We start from the raw sequence: 15,242 nt of genomic DNA, 5'->3' as shown, positions 1-15,242 counted from the left end.
AACATTGGACTTAAAAACTCTCTTGCCGGGGCTTCCCTGGTGGCGCAGTAGTTGAGAGTCCGCCTGCCGATGCAGGGGACATGGGTTCGTGCCCCGGTCCGGGAAGATCCCACATGCCGCGGAGCAGCTGGGTCCGTGAGCCATGGCCGCTGAGCCTGCACGTCCGGAGCCTGTGCTCCGCAACGGGAGAGGCCACAACAGTGAGAGGCCCGTGTACGGCAAAAAAAAAAAAAAAAATTAATTAATTAAAAAAAAAAAACTCTCTTGCCGGGCTTCCCTGGTGGCTCAGTGTCTAAGAATCTGCCTGCCAATGCAGGGGACACAGGTTCGAGCCCTAGTCCAGGAAGATGCCACATGCCGCGGATCAACTAAGCCCGTGTGCCACAACTATTAAGCCTGCGCTCTAGAGCCCGCGAGCCACAACTACTGAGCCCACACACCTGGAGCCTGTGCTCCGCTACACCAGAAGCCACTGCAATGAGAAGCCCGCGCACTACAACGAAGAGTAGCCCCTGCTCGCCGCAACTAGAGAAAGCCCGCGTGCAGCAACGAAGACCCAACACAGTCAAAAATAAATAAATGAAATAAATAAATTTTTAAAAACATCTCTTACCTACAATTAGAGAGCTTGCCTTTAGAGCCTTCTCTGCCAACATTTTCCCTTTCCTTCTTCCCTTCCATACCCTATATATTTAGTTTACTAATTCAGGATACCTGAAGAGGGTCTGACCTAGATAATTTTCCCTTACACAAAGGTAGAATGGTCATAAATTCCCTAAGCTCACCTAGACAAAGACTTTCTTCTCTATCATGAAAGCCTCTTGTCATGCCCTTTGAGGAAGCCAGGAAAGTTTCTAGTTCTGCTGTCAGGAAGGAGAGAGTTATATTATTATTTTCCCAGACTAGGGCTGAGAATATATCTCCCCATAGAAAAAAATGTTAATAGGTGATGGTTGGTTTATCTGAAATATTATCTTTTAGGTATGTTACATGGAAAGTAGCTTTTTGTGGGCTAATATATAGAAGCCTTTAACAGAACAGTATTTTTATAGAAAATGACTTTCAAGTTCCACATTGACAGATAGCTTTTAAGACAAAATCTAATCAAAAAATAAGCCAAGCATGAAATCCAAATTTTTCCCAAACAAGCATCACATTAAAACAGTAACATAGTTAAACTAATATAATCTCCTTCTGTGAATATACATATGAATAGACCTAAGTGTCTTTCTATATTAGAGATCAAATTCTATTTCACATACCTGTTGTCTTCCTCCAGTTTTATCCTGGATAATAGTCCTGACAACAGCACCAGTAAACACATAAGATCTGAAAAATGAACTGACGACATTGCAAAGGCCAATGGCTATTAAATCCTGTAAAGAAATGGCAAATATTTTAGGCCCACTGTTTGTCAAAGAAGGCTGATTTGAGTTTGAACTAAAGGTATACTGTTATTTCTTATGTATGAAGATAGGGTTGTGTACATCACTTCAAATAACACTGAAATATTATTGGAAAGAAGTGAAGGATGGTAAATCTGATTTCTTCATTTTAGCTAGAGATCATAAGGAAAGTCCTTTTTCAAAGTGAGTAAATGAGACATTTGCCTTGTTATTCTCTTCCACATGATTGCCGGGAATTAGGATGACAGGGAGAAATATAGTACTGTTTTTCTTGCTTCCTTCTATACTATCCTAAAGTCAACGCGGGACACCGATTGAACCCGGGCCAGGCAGTGAAAGCCCGGAATCCTAACCATTAGGCCACCAGGCTGTGCCAAGCGGCTTGCAGGATCTTAGTTCCCCGACCAGGGATTGAACCTTGGGGCCACGGCAGTGAAAGCACCGAGTTCTAATCACTGGACCTCCAGGGAAGTCCCCATATTCCCTTTTTAATTTCTAGGGGAAAAGCCAAACTCAAAATGGTCGGAGACTAAAAAAAAGAAAATGAGAAGGACTATTTCTGGGAGGCCAACTTAATTGTTTTATTATTCTAGTTTTGATATTCCACTGCATTTCTTTTTAAAAAATATTTATTTATTTATTTGGCTGCACTGGGTCTTCGTTGTGGAATGTGGGATCTCTTTAGTTGCGGCATGCGAACTCTTAGTTGTGGCACGTGGGTTCTAGTTCCCTGGTCAGAGATGGAACCCGGAGCCCCCTGCATTGGGAGAGCGGAGTCAGTTACTGGACCACGAGGGAAGTCCCTCCACTGCATTTCTTATTGTGCTTTGGCATGTGGTTGACTTTTAAGGACTTGGTGGAAAGGAAGATAAAAGGAGAGGAGAGGAACTCTGCTAGCTTAACAACATGATGTCATACATTACCTTCTTGCCTCCCTACACCATATCTGTTCTAGAGTAACCACACACATTAATTCAAGTGGCTTCAGAGTTAAGTATGCCACACTTCTCAAAAATCCTTTGGTAAGACTTCCCTGGTGGCGCAGTGGTTAAGAATCCGCCTGCCAATGCAGGGGACACAGTTTCGAGCCCTGGTCTGGGAAGATCCCACAGGCCGCGGAACAACTAAGCCAGTGTGCCATAACTACTGAGCCTCTGCTCTAGAGCCCACGTGCCACAACTACTGAAGCCTGCGTGCCTAGAGCCTGTGCTCCGCAACAAAAGAAGCCACCACGGTGAGAAGCCCGCGCACCACAACGAAGAGTAGCCCCCACTCGCCTCAACTAGAGAAAGCCCCCACACAGCAACGAAGACCCAACGTAGCCAAAAATAAGTAAATAATTAAAAATAATTTTTTACAACATCCTTTGGTAATTGTAATTCAAATCATGGTCCAAGTGACTCTCTGGTTACAGAAGAATCCAGTCTTCATTTTAACTGCAGGCTAAGGTTAGAGAACAAAGATTAAAGGGTCACAGAAAGTAATAGAAAGGCCTGTCCTCTCACCTGGTTGGAATTGACATCATAGTTATGGAAACTGGCAATCTTCCTGCCCAGAAATATGAGCAGAGAGGAGCTCACTAAAGCTAAGGAGAACGCTTCTAAAAGCACTTCAGTAAGATTGCTCATATCTGGCGTTACAGGAAACAGGAAGCTGGAATAAAAGGGTGGAATTATTCCTAGATGGCAGGAATCATTTACTGGAATCTCCCCCATTCCAACCTTATCGTACTTTATCATCCATTTCAAAAGGTCTGACCCTTATAAAAAATAATAAAAATAAGAGATAAGAAGAGCAACTCAGGCAGCAGCTTGCCAAAACTACCAGCAACTCAAGCCAGGTTACAAAAGCCATTAAGAGAACATGCTCTGCTATCTTCTAGTTCAAAGTTTCTGCCACGTACCAATGGCAACAGATAGGACAGGCAAAACTACAAAAATCGATGAAAAATAGTTTATTTACACTGTTTGAGACCATACCAGTGGGTAAGCAATAGGCATATATCATACCTAAGAGGGTTTAGAGCTAAAAAGCTCCATGTATTCCCTTCTAATCAAACTCAAATCTTTTAGGGTATAATTTTAGTCATTGTCCTTTGTAAAAATTGCTTCTGATTCTTATCCACACCTTTTTTTCCCAATTATTTTAATTGGGTAAAAGACACATAACATGATTTACCATCTTAGCCATTTTTAAATGTACTGTTCAGTGGTATTAAATACATTCATAATGTGCAACTATCACCACCATCTACTCCATAACTCCTTCATCTTGTAAAACTGAAACTCTATAACTATTAATCAATAACTCTCCATTTCTCCCTCCCCCCAGCTCTGATAACCACCATTTTACTTTCTGTCTTGGTGATTTTGATTACTAAGTACCTCAGATAAGTGGAATCATATAGTAATTGTCTGTCTCTGACTGGCTTATTTCACTTAGCATAACGTCCTCAAGGTTCACCTATGTTGTAGTATATGTCAGAATTTCCTTCCTTTTTAAGGCTGAATAATATTCTATTGTATGAGGGGAGTTGAATGCTAAAATATTTGGATTTTCAGTGCCCAAATTAAGCACATTCCAGAACCGTTATGAAGCCTTCAGTCTCTCTCTCCCACTTCACAATTAATACTGAATTCCAATCAAATCTTAGACAATTTCAGCTAAGCCACTGGGGCTAGTCACAAACAAGAAAAGTCCAGCCTTAACATGCTGCCATTGTGAGTTCATAGGCACTAGGGAGCCATTGAAGGTTCTTGAGCAGCAGAAGAATCGTGTGTTAGGAGTATCTGTCTATAGGAAAAAAAAAAAAGTGCTCCAGTTGGGACATTGTTGCGAGATAAATACAGCTTTGTTTAAAGTTTATCTTTCCCTCACACCTGCCATGCTGTGAAGGAGAGTCTGTTTGGTGTTTGTTTTGTCTGATTCACCACCCACTGAATTATTCTGTCACGAGTGTAGCAGCTTCAAGAGTTAGGGTAAAGGCACAGACTAGAGTGAGTTCCAGATTCTATGTGACCTCGACCAACTCAGTCTGAGCTGTTTAATTTGTATTCAAGAGATGTGACAAGGTTCTGTTTTTTAAAGGTGACAATGGGTCACCTAGTATTCTAGACTCAATGTGAATAAACTGTAAAAATTCACTTCCATATCTTTGTGTCTAAGGTGTTTTGTGTGTAAAATACTTGTGTGGTATATTCCTTTTATTAATTCTATAAATAAAACTATATTCTTACTGTCAAAAAATGTTCTATTGTATGTTTATAACACATTTTGCTTATCCATTCATCCATCGATGGACACTTACTGTTTCTTCCACATTTCAGCTATTGTGAGTAATGCTGCTATGAACATAGGTGCACAAATATCTCTTCAAGACACTTCTTTTAACTTTGGGCGGTACATATCCAGAAGTAGAATTGCTGGATCATTTGGCAATTCTATTTTTAATCTTTTGAGGAATCAGCCTACTACTTTCCACAGTGGCTGTACATTTTACGTTCCCACTAACAGTGCACAAGATTTCCATTTTCTCCACATCCTCACCAACACTTGTTATTTTCGTCTTTTTTTAAAAAAAATAGTAGTCACACTAATGAGTGTGAGGTGGTATCTATTGAATTATTGTAGTTTTGATTTGCATTTCCCAAATGATTAGTGATGTTGAGCATGTTATGTGTTTATTGGCCATTTGTGTATCATCCTTGGAAAAAATGTCTATTCAAGTCCTTTCTCCACTTTTTGAGTCAGGTTGTTGGTTTTTTGTTGTTGCGTTTTAGGAGTTCTCTATGTATTTTGGATGTTAACCCCTTAGCATATATGATTTGCAAATATTTTCTCCTATTCTGTGAGTTGTCTTTTTTCTCTGTTGATAGTGTCTTTTGATGCACAAAAGATTTTAATTTTCATGAATTTATTGCCCAAATCTATGTTAGTAAACCTTAAATATTTAGTATGATAATAGCATAAACTACTGTTTCTTTCCTTCCTGATGTTTTCTGTAACATTCAATTCTTTGTCAGCAATTTAGTTAAAAGGGGACATGGACGTGGAAGGAACTAACCTAAATTGTTCAGTTTTTCTAGTCCCTAGCAACCGTGGATAAACAGGTAATTAAAAAGGGAGTTCAAAGCAATACCTAAAATTAGATTTTTGAAATGTTTGTTTCTCTACCTATACCCTTGAATCTTATGATGAAATATAAGCAAAGGTTAATTGTATGCTTTTTAAGTCATTAATAACAGAAGCATATTAAGTAAGTATAATAGAGGGGTTATTATACTAGATTTTGGAATTAAATAGAAATGGGTTCAAATAGTAGCTCTGACACTGACCAGCTGTGTGAGCTTGGATAAGTAATTTAAACTTGGTAACCCTTAGTTTCCTGAGCCATAAAAAGAAGATAATATCTTCCTTATAGTATTACCGTGAGGAACAAATGACATAAAATAATTATGTAAAGCATCAATCCCATTGTTGCCCTTGTCATTTTTTTTTCCTGAGGGCAGAGACCAAGTCTTATTTACCATTGTATTCCCTGGTACCTAGGTTGCCTGCTCACAGTTTAAGAAAAGTGAACAGAATTTCAAATGTATTTAATCATCATTAGATTTCACTGAGAACTGGTAGGATATGAGATTCATTCAATCTGGTTGCATCAAAGTAGCCTCTGTTTTGTATGCTGGGGGCTAGCCAATATCATTGACTCTTTGCTGTACTCCCTATTGAAGAACATGAGGAAATAAACAATGCTCTTCAAAAGCCTTCTCATGAGCCAAGAAACTGTGGTATGCGGCCTTTCTTAGCTAAAGTGATTCATCTGGTCAAGGTTAAAGAAACTATAATTCCCTGACAGAAGCAAGAGTGATGCCCCATAGTCACTGGTAGGAATCATAATGTCAATTAATTGCAAGTCCTTAAGAACTCCATATGCCAGACTACTTGAAGAAGGCTTTCTACTCAGAGTGATGAAGTAATGTTGCTCAAGGACACCCATTCAGTCTAAGTAGGTGAAGACAGAAGGAATGCTCACCTCCTGAGCACTGAAGCCCAGAGAGAGGCTAGGAAAAGAGGTATCTCTTGTCCCATCCTTGAGAGTTAATCAGATAGGTATGGAGGTTGAGAAGGTTCATAATGTGCTGTGAGAAAGATGCATGAGTCTCTCTGGTATTCAGTGCATCCAAGCAGTTTACTTGGGTAAGGGGATTGGCTCAACCATGGGAAGAGAGTCAAAGGCTGACCAGAGAAGAACGGGGTTGTCCTAGCCCTTATCCTTTAGAACCTCTGTGTTCTAAAATGAACTTGAGCCCATGACCCAGATTTGGCTGTGGCCAGAGACTGTTAGCAGAGAATATTGTTTAAAAAAATATTAATAAACAGAAAATAATTAAGTAGAGTTGGGAGACCAAAAGGGGGAGTTCTCACACCCTGTGACCATTGCAGAGCCCAACAGGAAGAAGAAAGACTCCTCTTCTTTCCTGGCAAAGGACTCAGCCAATGAAAAGTCATAGACTTTTTGTTTACCATAGCTTCCCCCCACTCCAATTTTATTTTTTCCTTTATAAAAACTTCTTCCCTTGCTGTGGGAGGACTTGCATGTGACTCGCCATGGTTGCAGACCCCAAATTGCAATTCTTTGCTGATCCCGAATAAACCCATCCTTGCTGGAGAACTAACTGGCACTCTGTTTTGGTCAATGATATCAAACAGGCTATGTAGTCAGAGGCTAAGAGGAGTTAACAGGAAGGGAAAAGTAGTCTTGAAAAGTGGAATTACCAACCTATAAGGAATCATATCAATGAGCATCTTGCTGTTTTCTGTGTCCACGTTTACCTTGTTTGCAAATGCAGCGAACCCAAGAATCTGTAGGGGTTTAAAAAGAAAAGGCATGTGATCATCTAAATATTATGCATTGCTTCCAAGAGCAGAGGTGCCCATAGCCTCTGGCAGCACAGGGAATGCAATACGTGGCAGTCCCTATACATGAAGGTTGGAGAAAGAGGCAGTGCCAGTTCAGTGGAACAACAAAGGCAGAAGTCCTCCCCAACACTTTTGGTTCCCTGAACTCTTTTTAGCACTGTAACCAGAATGAAAAACAACTTCAGGCTTGGTCTCTGACATAGTAATAGGAAAAAATGGTTGCCCTAGACTTCTCTTTCCTCACCAACTTTAAACATCTGGATCAAGTATAAACACGTTTTCAGATAATAGCTGTAACCAAGGCCTCAGTTTTAAAAGTTTTAAAATCTAGGTACACTGTCCCAATACAAGTAAGCCCTCTGGGGGATTGTTGAGGTACATTGATAATCATTAATAACCATTAATAAGATGGAGCAGCATTTGACAGCACACACGAAAAATTGCTTTAGCAAAGCAATTACTTGCTTTCTTTTTTCTCCTTTCATTTCCTTCTGAAATACCAAGTCTCCCTTCCATTTCTAATGTCTGTTAGAGGGAAAATAGACAAGCTAGCAGCTGTTACACCTTATAAAGACCTCACACCAAAGCAAATTAAAGCAGAGACAAGAGAACTCAATGCCCATTTAAAAATAATAATATATAGTTGCTTTACCCCATTATCCCTACTAACACATAAATCTTTTCCCAGCATCTACTCTAAGAGCTCAGCTAGACACTGAGCAGGATAGCAGTTGGTTTACCTGTGATGCTGTGTTCAGATGACGACCCCTAGGAAGCCTACAGATCAGAATGGAAGGAAGATCTGGATCAACAGAAAAGTTGTGATCTTTATATAATTAAGGGACAGGAAGTGTGGCAAGTGGCCAAGAAACTCTTTCATTTCCAGTATAAAGGTTACACTTGCTCATTAAGGAAAATAGAGAAAATATGAAAAATTTAAAAGCAGAAATAAGTCATCCAAAGATAACTACTATTGATGCTTTTTTTTGGTGTTTGCTATACGGCTTAAATATACACATATACAAATACACACATACACATACATTAATTATGAACGTACAGTATGTACAATTTCTTATATCTATGAAACTCTTGAATTATTTGTCAGTTTATTTTACCTGGATCCCAAATATTGCCTTGAAATTTTCCCTTAATATTTGAGACTACCATCTAAAGGATAGACTGCTGGGTATGTGCAGTTTCCTCCAGCACAACCTTTTTTTTTGGCTGCCTTGGGTCTTCGTTGCTGCACACAGGCTTTCTCTAGTTGCGGCGAGCGGGGGCTACTCTTTGTTGTGGTGCGCAGTCTTCTTATTGTGGTGGCTTCTCTTGTGTGGAGCACGGGCTTTAGGCACGCAGGCTTCAGTAGTTGTGGCATGCGGGCTCAGTAGTTGTGGCTCACGGGCTCTAGAGCACAGGCTCAGTAGTTGTGGTGCACGGGCTTAGTTGCTCCACAGCATGTGGGACCTTCCCCGACCAGGGCTTGAACCCATGTCCCCTGCATTGGCAGGCGGATTCTTAAGCACTGTGCCACCAGGGAAGCCCATCTCCAGCACATCTTAGTTTCACAGTAGTTTCTTATGGGGTGTTGTGAAAAGCTTTTCACCCGCTACACCATAGCAGCTCTCATCCTCCCTCTCCTACTTTCCTCATTTCCAAGGGAAACATGGAGGTCTTTTTCCAATTCTAAACTACATCTCTAATCCCTGCTATATAGTAGAAAATGTTCCCAATCACTTGACTTGACATGTGTATAAGTAGTGTATTGCAGGCTTCAATAACCTTTGAGGATAAATCAGGTCACAAAAAAGTTTAATGTCTAATTTGCAATAATTCTAAGTCTCCACCTACATTTGTTGCTGGACCTCAGTTTATTTCTCCACTTCACTTCATGGTGCATCCTAATTATTTATAGCATTCCCCAAAGGAATGTCTTAACTATGGCTCACAAACCAATCTGTCAGCCATAGTCAACCCACAGCATCCTCTATACTCTTACTCCTCTCCTTTCCTAATAACCCAGGTTAATGTTATTGCCTTTGAGGTTGCTTAAAGGAACATCACTATGATCCCTGCTGCTGATGTCTCTTAAAAGAGGGTTGATTTGTGACAACATGGATGGACCTTGAGGGCATTATGCTAAGTGAAATAAGCTAGGCAGAGAAAGACAAATACTGCATGGTATCACTTATACGTGGAATCTAAAAGAAAACAGTCACGCTCATAGAAACATAGAGAGTAGAAAAGTGGTTGCCAGGGACTGAGGGATGGGGGAATTGAGAAAGGTTGGTAAAACAGTGCAACCTTTCAGCTACAAGATGAATAAGGTCTGAGGATCTAACGTAAAACATGGTGACTATAGTTGATAACATTTTATCATATACTTAAAAATTGCTAAGAGAGTAGAACTTAAATGTTCTCACCAAAAAAAAAAAAAAAAGATAAATGTATGGGGTATGGATGTGTTAATTAACTAGATGGGGGAAATCCTTTCACAATATATATCTGTATCAAATCATCATGATGCACACTTTAAATATCTTATAATTTTATACCTGAGTAAAGCTGGAATCAAAGAGAGACACAGAAACAGAGATAGAAACAGAGAGAGCGCGCTGATGTCTGTGTCACAGATGCCATCTGCTGGTGACTCCAAAGCCTCAGCCTCCTAAAAGCCAGAGTTGTACTTGGTTCCAAGAGAAGGAGAGGTTGCCTCTGACTCCACTCCCCAAACTCCATATGCACGTTGTTCCCTGGGCTCTAGGGCCCCACTATTTGTATACAGTGTTTTGGAAGGTCTTTTGTAAAAGCAGCCATTCAGCTTTTGGCCTTTATGAATTGATAGCTTTTTAACTACTCCAAGGAAGAAAGGATATGCACCTCCACAAGAAGTAGACAACAGTTATAAGACAGAGCTTGGTCTCAGTTTCCAAAGCAATTCCTATACTCTTTCAATCATGAAGAGTATGGACCTGGATTAGTTAGCATAGAATATGTTATACTGTGGCAATATACAAACCATGAGATCTTAGTGTCCTAGCACTTGAAAGTTATTTTTTTACCCACACAAAGTCCACTGTGGGTCAGTGTCTCTGCAGGACAGCTTTTTTGCAAATAGTGCCTTGGGGATCCAGGCTAATTCTTCCTGGAGACTCTATCACCTCAACATATAGCCCCTATGATTACTACAGCAGGGGAAGAAGGAACATTGGGAACTCATGCCTATTCGCCTATGCTTTAGCCCCAAAGTTGCATGGTCCTGCCTAACTACAAGGGCAGCTGGGAAATATAGGGGTGCACACAGTGAACTTTAATTATCTCCATCACAGAACACTTCTTAAAGGGAAAGTAATGCTCATGGACACCCAAAGATTTATTGATCCTTGTAAGAGAAATGCTGACTCCAAAAACCTGAGCTTTATTTATGAAAATCTCTTTAGTATTGTAAAAATGTTAACTGCAAAAGGTAAATTTTATCAGATTTCTTTTTCTTTTTCTTTTTTGGCCGCGCCGCGTGGCTTGTGGGATCTTAATTCCCTGGACCGGGGATTGAACCCACGCCCTCCTCAGTGAAAGCGTGGAGTCCTAATCAGTGGACCACCAGGGAATTCCCCCAGATTTCTTAAAACAAACAAGAAATGTCATCTTTAGACAACATTTTTTTAATATTCTTGAAAAGAAAGAGAACAATCATATTTATTTAGTTTAACATTTCCCCTGATCTAAAGAAAAAGATGTTAAAAAAACCTAGGACATATACATGAACACACACCTTCCCCAGCAGCCCCTCCTCCGCAAACCCAGCTCTGCCACTTAGTGACATGGATTAGTTTTCATTTAACATCTCATCTCCCTCAATTTCTTTACTGTAGCATAGGGAGAATGAAAGGAGGCTGAATAACAGTGTGGTTGCTGCTATACTAAAACAGAAATGAAACCTCTACATAAAAGAATACAGAAATTCATCAACACTGAGCATAGGCCTGTCATGTATTTGTTTGAAAGAGGAAAGGTGAGAATAACTGAAAGTACAGGAATATCAATTATAGTTGACTTTGGATAGTGCAGCTATAGGAATTTCTTTTCCTCCTTCTTTTTTTTTCTTTCTGTTTTTCAAAATTGCTAGAATTTCCTGGCGGTCCAGTGGTTAGGACGCCATGCTTCCATTGCTGGGGACCTGGGTTTGATTCCTAGTCAGGGAACTAAGATCCCACAAGCCACTTGGCATGGCCAAAAAAAAATTGCTAGAATGAGCCTGTATTACTGTCATAATGGAAAAAAAAAAAAACCCTATTTTTCAAATAGTATGAAAAAGAGGCAGTAGATAAAAGTCCTTTGAAAAATAAGCATGTTTAAAAAAATATAAGCTAACTAAATGTATGTATTCAGCTTTGTCACAATTCAACATACATTTTTTTTTGCGGTATGCAGGCCTCTCACTGTTGCAGCCTCTCCCGTTGTGGAGCATAGGCTCCGGACGCGCAGGCTCTGTGGCCATGGCTCACGGGCCCAGCTGCTCCGCAGCACGTGAGATCTTCCCGGACCAGGGCACGAACTCACGTCCCCTACATCGGCAGGCGGACTCTCAACCACTGCGCCACCAGGGAAGCCCTCAACATACATTTTAAAAATATTATTTTTACAATTCTCCTATGAACATTTCCCTTCCGACGTTACTTGCTTTTAATTTAATTTAAAAAATACATATCTTAAATGATCTGAACCATGAGTTTGGAGTATCAAAACACTTACCAGAAACATCCCACTTACACCAAAAGACAGATCATCCAGACAGAAAATTAATAAGGAAACAAAAGCCTTAAATGACACATTAGACCAGACAGACTTAATTGATATTTATAGAACATTCCATCCAAAAGCAGCAGAATACACTTTCTTCTCAAGTGTACATGGAACATTCTCTAGGATAGATCACATCTTCGCTCACAAATCAAGCCTCAGTAAATTTAAGAAAATTGAAATCATATCAACCATCTTTTCCAACCACAATGCTATGAGATTAGAAATCAATTATGGAAAAAAACTGTAAAGAATACAAACACATGGAGGCTAAACAATATGCTACTAAATAACCAATGGATCATGGAAGAAATCAAAGAGGAAATCAAAAAATACCGAGAAAAAAATGACAATGAAAACACGATGACCCAAACCATATGGGATGCAGCAAAAGAGATTCTAAGAGGGAAGTTTATAGTAATACAATACTACCTCAATAAACAAAAAGCTCAAATAAACAATCTAACCCTACACCTAAAGGAATTAGAGAAAGAGGAACAAACAAAACCCAAAGTTAGTAGAAGGAAAGAAATCATAAAGATCAGAGCAGAAATAAATGAAATAGAAATGAAGAAAACAATAGCAAAGATCAATGAAACTAAAATCTGGTTCTGGGCTTCCCTAGTGGCGCAGTGGTTGAGAGTCCGCCTGCCGATGCAGGGGACATGGGTTCGTGCCCCAGTCCGGGAGGATCCCACATGCCATGGAGCGGCTTGGCCCGTGAGCCATGGCCACTAAGCCTGCGTGTCCGGAGACTGTGCTCCGCAGTGGGAAAGGCCACAACAGTGAGAGGCCCGCATACCGCAAAAAAAAAAAAAAAAGCTGGTTCTTTGAGAAGACCAACAAAACTGATAAACCATTAGCCAAACTCATCAAGAAAAAAAGGGAGAGGACTCAAATCAATAAAAATTAGAAATGAAAAAGGAAAAGTAACAACTGACACTGCAGAAATACAAAGGATCATAAGAGACTACTACAAGCAACTCTATGCCAATAAAATGGACAACCTGGAAGAAATGGACAAATTCTTAGAAAGGTACAACCTTCCAAGACTGAACCAGGAAGAAATAGAAAATATGAACAGACCAATCACAAGTAACGAAATTGAAACTGTGATTAAAAATCTTCCAACAAATAAAAGTCCAGGACCAGATGGCTTCACAGGTGAATTCTATCAAGCATTTAGAGAAAAGCTAACACCTATCCTTCTCAAACTTTTCCAAAAAATTGAAGAGGGAGGAACACTCCCAAGCTCATTCTATGAGGCCATCATCACCCTAATACCAAAACCAGAGACAAAAAAAGGTATCACAAAAAAAGAAAATTACAGGCCAATATCACTGATGAACATAGATGCAAAAATCTTCAACAAAATACAAGCAAACAGAATCCAACAACACATTAAAAGGATCATACACCATGATCAAGTCAGATTTATCCCAGGGATGTAAGGATTCTTCAATATACACAAATCAATCAATGTGATACACCACATTAACAAACTGAAGAATAAAAACCATGTGATCATCTCAATAGATGCAGAAAAAGCTTTTGACAAAATTCGACACCCATTTATGATAAAAACTCTCCAGAAAGTGGACATAGAAGGAACCTACCTCAACATAATAAAGGCCATGTATGACAAGTACACAGCTAACATCACTCTCAATGGTGAAAAACTGAAAGCATTTCCTCTAAGATCAGGAACAAGACAAGGATGTCCACTCTAGCCACTATTATTCAACATAGTTTTGGAAGTCCTGGCCACGGCAATCAGAGAAGAAAAAGAAATAAAAGGAATCCAAATGGGAAAAGAAGAAGTAAAACTGTCACTGTTTGCAGATGACTTGATACTATACACAGAAAATCCTCAAGAGGCCACCAGAAAACTACTAGAGCTTATCAGTGAATCTGGTAAAGTTGTAGGATACAAAATCAATATACAGAAATCTCTTGCATTCCTATATACTAACAATGAAAGGTCAGAAAGAGAAATTAAGGAAACAATCTCATTTATCACCACAACAAAAAGAATAATACCTAGGAATAAACCTACCTAAGGAGACAAAAGACCTGTACTCAGAAAACTATAGGATACTGATTAAAGAAATCAAAGACAACACTAACAGATGGAGAAACATACTATGTTCTTGGATTGGAAGGATCAATACTGTGAAAATGACTATACTACCCAAAGCAATCTACACGTTCAATGCAATCCCTATCAAATTACCAATAGCAATTTTCCAGAATTAGAACAAAAATTTTTACAATTTGTATGGAAACACTAAAGACCCCAAATAGCCAAAGCAATCTTGAGGGAAAAAATCGGAGCTGGAGGAATCAGACTCCCTGACTTCAGACTATACTACAAAGCTACAGTAATCAAGACAATATAGTACTGGCACAAAAACAGAAATATAGATCAATGGAACAGGATAGAAAGCCCAGAGATAAACCCACGCACCTTCGGTCACCTAATCTATGACAAAGCAGGCAAGAATATACAATAGAGAAAAGACAGTCTCTTCAATAAGTGGTGCTGGGAAAATTGGACAGTTACATGTAAAAGAATGACATTAGAATACTCCCTAACACCATACACAAAAATAAACTCAAAATGGATTATAGACCTACATGTAAGGCTGGACACTATAAAACTCTTAGAGGAAAATATAAGCAGAACACTCTCTGACATATCTGTCAAATGTCAAATTATGTCAAAACACAATTTGACATAAATTGCTGCAAGATTTTTTGACCCACCTCCTAGAGTAATGAAAATAAAAACAAAAATAAACAAATGAGACCTAATGAAACTTAAAAGCTTTTGCACAGCAAAGGAAATGATAAATAAAACAAAAAGACATCCAAGAGGATGGGAGAAAATATTTGCAAACAAAGCAACCATCAAGGGATTAATCTCGAAAATATACAAACAGCTCATGCAGCTCAATATCAAAAAAAACAACTCAATGAAAAAATGGGCAGAAGACCTAAATAGACATTTCTCCAAAGAAGACATACAAATGGCCAACAAACACATGAAAACATGCTCAACATCACTAATCATTAGAGAAATGCAAATCAAAACTACAGTGAGGTATCACCTCACAC

General features: G+C 39.3%; 1 protein-coding gene across 5 annotated transcripts in view; it reads right to left on the bottom strand.

Moving 5' to 3' along the window:
• SLC26A8 (solute carrier family 26 member 8) overlaps positions 1–15,242 on the bottom strand; it is a 72,039-nt gene that overhangs the window by 21,594 nt on the left and 35,203 nt on the right. For all 5 annotated transcript variants that reach the window (XM_073810809.1, XM_073810810.1, XM_073810812.1 and 2 more), the window contains 3 exons: positions 7,186–7,268; positions 2,912–3,059; positions 1,263–1,376 (listed from right to left, as the gene is read on the bottom strand). In XM_073810809.1, the coding sequence (XP_073666910.1) occupies positions 1,263–1,376; positions 2,912–3,059; positions 7,186–7,268 (345 nt within the window). The remainder of the gene's footprint in view (positions 1–1,262; positions 1,377–2,911; positions 3,060–7,185; positions 7,269–15,242) is intronic.

The sequence above is a fragment of the Tursiops truncatus genome, chromosome 10, assembly GCF_011762595.2.
Source record: "Tursiops truncatus isolate mTurTru1 chromosome 10, mTurTru1.mat.Y, whole genome shotgun sequence".
NCBI lineage: Eukaryota > Metazoa > Chordata > Mammalia > Artiodactyla > Delphinidae > Tursiops > Tursiops truncatus.
The sequence above is the reverse complement of the archived record's forward strand: the minus strand, read 5'-3'. Positions and strand labels throughout refer to the sequence as shown.